We start from the raw sequence: 4,077 nt of genomic DNA, 5'->3' as shown, positions 1-4,077 counted from the left end.
CTTCGGTTATCTGCCTGTGCTTTTAGGATAGCCTTCTTCGCATATCTCCGACACTCCTCTCGGTCTGCCTCGAACATCTGTCTCCATTCGTCCTCTATCATCTCTCGTAAAGCCGGATTTTCTTTGATCCTTATATCCTTTCCTAACAGTAACTTAAACGGTGTTGTCTTGATGCTTTTGCTAGGCGTGGCATTCAAGTATCGTTGGGCCAACTCAAGGTAGCGATACCAGTCCCCAGGTTTCAGTAAGGCCATCTTCGTCAATAGAGGTATAAGCGTACGGTTAACTTTTCTACCTGCCCGTTACTTCTTGGCATTCCGGTGGTGATCTTAATGTGCTCAATACTTTCCTCCTCGCAATACTTTGGGAAGTCGTTCAAGGTAAACGCGGTTCCCCTGTCGGAGATGATTCTCCGCGGATTTCCGAACACATACGCCTGCTTCTGCAGATGACGCAACACCTCGGCCGTGTTCGTGGACCTAGTCGGATACAACCACACAAACTTCGAGAATCCGTCCACTACCAAAAAGATGTACTTGTAATTCTTTTTAGTGGAGGGGATCCAGGTAGTCAATGTGAAAAGTGGGGAGAGGAACCTCTCCCTTGTTTATCGGACGCAGTTACCCCTCTAATTTCCCGCCCTTCCACTCGGCCAAAATGCACTTCACACAGTTCCGCACTATCCCCTCTGCAACACTACCCATTTCTTCAAACCAGTAGTCTTTCCTCACTAACATCACTGTCTTATCTACCGCGAAATGTCCTTGCTCATGCGCTCGGCGAACGATTTGTGCCTACAATGCCCTAGGCACTACCTCCAACATGTCACCCTTTACATTTCTATACAAAATCTTATTCCTTATTGTATAATCACTAACCCTATATTTCTTATCACCACTAATTATACCGCGTAGGTCTTCGTCCACCGATTGCGCACGCTTTAATCTAGCTATGAGCTGGCTTTCGTCCTCGCGAATAAACATGACCGTCGGTAAAGGATAAAGTCTTAACGCATCTGCGTGCACCATTTGCCTGCTTGTCCGATGTTCAATTGTATAGCGGAATTCTTTGAGAAACAGAGCCCATCTTGCCACGCGCACGCAAAAATCCCTTTTTCTCATAGTGGGCGTGAACGCGCGACAATCCGTCACTGTCTTAAAGCTAATCCCTAACAGATACACTCTAAATTTTCGCAGCGACTTGATGATTGCGAGCACCTCCAGCTTATAGCTGGGATACTTTTCTTTGGCTGGCGTGGTCTTCCCACTTGCGTTATATATAGGAGGGAACATATCGTTGGTGTTATCACGCTGCATCAAAATTGCCCCGTATCCTTTACCCGACGCATCCGTATGGAGTTCGGTTTCGGCGTTCCCTCTGTATAGACGCAATACTGGCTTACAGCACAATATCTCCTTAAGCTTCTGAAAGTATTCCTCCTCCTCGTACCCAAATTTAAATTTTACCTCTTTTCTTAATAGATCGGACAACGGTCTCGCAATACCCGAATATTGTGGCACAAACTTGCGAATATACCCCGTCAAACCTAGAAAACTTTGTATACCCCTGCGGTAAAGGCCTGGAAAATCTCACGACCGCCGCTGTTTTAGCGATCGACAACTGTACCTGACCGTCCTCGGTTATGTGTCCAAAATACTCCACGCGTTTCTGCAAGAACTCACAATTCTTCCAGTTAATTACTAACCCGAATTCCCCCTTCGTTTTTAATACTAACGCTAGTTTATCCATCCCATCCTCAATACTGTCGGAAGGTATAATTATGTCATCTAGGTAGAATAATATTTTTTTTAAAACTATTAGCTTTTTAAATACCAAGTCAATGTATTTTTGAAACACGGCAAGCGAATTATACAATCCAAACGGGACCTTTAGAAATTCGTAATGACCGTTAGGCACCACGAATGCCGTGTACTTTGGACTATCCCTATTTACCGACACATGGAAACACCCGTTCTTTAAGTCGATAGTAGTGAATACGCACGCGCCCTGTAACGCGTCTAGTTGATCCTCGATTAGTGGTAACGGATATCGATCCATTACAATCTTATCGTTTAGTTTTCGATAGTCAACGAACAACCTTCCTGACCCGTCCTTCTCCCTAACTAATACCACCGGACTAGCGTGATCGGAAAACGACGGCTGTATGATACCGTCCGCCAACCACTTGTCTATTTCGGCATCCACCTCATCCTTTTCTTTCAGCGATAACCTTCTCGGACGCGCGTACACTAGTTCTTCATCTTTTAAGAATATATTCATTCCTAGATCTGTCTGACGAACTTTTTCCGTTCGATAATTCGTTATTAACGCCTCTATTCCTTACTATGACTCGCGTCTGTAATATAGGACAGATCCATTTTATTCCGCTCGTTAATTATATCGATTTTAAAAATCTCGTGTACCACGTCGTCCGTCATTAGACTTTCCTCTATGTCACGAATGCAAACATTGCCCGCGCCTATTACTACTTTTAAATAATTCAAAAAGTCATTTCCGATGAGCAAGCCATCTTTTATAAGAGTGCCCGAAATCACATGTAACTTGATCGGATACCCTTTACCATCAATGGTGACCATTGTATCCATCTCGGTATACGTCTTATTTAAACCGGAACCCACGCCCCGGAATTGCAAACTCTTCTTACCTACTTCAGGTGCACCGATTTCCAAATATTTTTCCATTGTAATAAAGCTTAAACTACAGCCTGTATCGATAAGCGCCACAATCTTAATGTCTCCTATTTGAACCTCTTTGATGCACTCTTCACCCACCCCCGCTTCTACACTGCACGCTTCCTTCGGATTAACCTGCTGCTTTATGTTCTTTTTGCAATCCTTTGAGATGTGGCCGAACTCGTTACACTTAAAGCACTTCACGCCTTTGGCCTTCGATGGGCACTTCCACTGCCGATGGCCCGACTCTCCAAATTTGTAGCAGCGTTCGTCACTGGGCTTTGTAGCTGATCCGGGTGGTCGTTTATTCGTTCCCCTGCTATCGTGCACCTTCATCGTTCTTGTCTTCCTCTGCAATTCCCCTTTCATCGCCTCGTATAATTTGAATTTCTTTTTTAGCTCGCTGATCGTCGTTGCTCCGTATAAAATAGCTTTATTGGATGGCTCATCTCGCACACCATTCACAATATATTGTATCGTACTCATCTTATCTACTATTGCCTGAGCAGCGATTTCACACATCGTGTATACATACTCTTGATAAGATTCTCCAGTTTCCTTCAATCGTTTTCCAAGTAATTCGTGGACCTCGTACGCACTTATTACTTCCCAAAATTCATTCAATAGCGCTTTCTTAAGCTTCTTCCACGTCTTACAACCCTTTTTATATCGCACAATTGATCTTGCTGATCCTCGTAATAGCCGTTTACAATAAATTATTTTCCGTGAACTATCATACTGGCATAATTCTGCCATCTCCTCGAATTCTCTTATCCAACATTTCACATTAGTCGTACCTACGCTGCTAAATATTTGAAGCGATTTTTCTACATCTTTAAACGTTAGCACCTGCATAGCCTTCGTAAGGGTTTCATCATCATCATCATCTTCATCATCATCATCATCATCATCATCATCATCGTCATCGTCATCATCGTCATCGTCATCGTCGTCGTCATTCCGCAGCTTCTTCTTCCTAGCTTTCTTCAGGCGTTCCGCAAGTTTCTTTATCTTACCCTTCGTGCTTAAGCCCATCCCCTTCAATTTGGCCCTCAAGTCCAGATACCTTATATCACTTATATCTGGTTCTGCCGCAACAATCGTCGTATTAGCCAGACTTTTTTGAGAATCCTTTTCTGACTCCATAATTAACTTTAAACACTTTCGCCGTCCTAGACTTATAGATGTTCACCAGCTCGTTATTTTGATTCTATCCCGAACAAGCCCCCAAATGTAAGATTTTATTATTTATTTATTATAGGTAATAAAATAATGAATAAAACATTAACGCTCAACTGTGATGTTAACCGATTTTTGTATAATTATTTTATTAGATAGAATGGTGAATAATCTATAATCTATAGTCTAACGTTGCTTAACCTAT

The 4,077-nt window shown here is 42.9% G+C and overlaps 1 protein-coding gene across 1 annotated transcript; it reads right to left on the bottom strand.

Annotated features, from left to right (window-relative positions):
* Window positions 1–794: 794 nt before the first annotated feature.
* Window positions 795–3,839, bottom strand: LOC106792743. The gene is made up of 5 exons (XM_014759250.1): window positions 3,710–3,839; window positions 2,424–3,580; window positions 1,874–2,292; window positions 1,627–1,762; window positions 795–1,523 (listed from the first exon to the last, which is right to left on the bottom strand). The coding sequence occupies exons 1-5, from the start codon at window positions 3,837–3,839 to the stop codon at window positions 795–797; spliced, it is 2,571 nt and encodes an 856-aa protein (XP_014614736.1).
* Window positions 3,840–4,077: the final 238 nt, after the last annotated feature.

This window comes from Polistes canadensis, unplaced genomic scaffold, assembly GCF_001313835.1.
Source record: "Polistes canadensis isolate GaletaPanama2010 unplaced genomic scaffold, ASM131383v1 scaffold_604, whole genome shotgun sequence".
Classification (NCBI taxonomy): domain Eukaryota; kingdom Metazoa; phylum Arthropoda; class Insecta; order Hymenoptera; family Vespidae; genus Polistes; species Polistes canadensis.
Note: the sequence above shows the minus strand (reverse complement) of the source record. Positions and strands in the feature narration are given on the sequence as shown.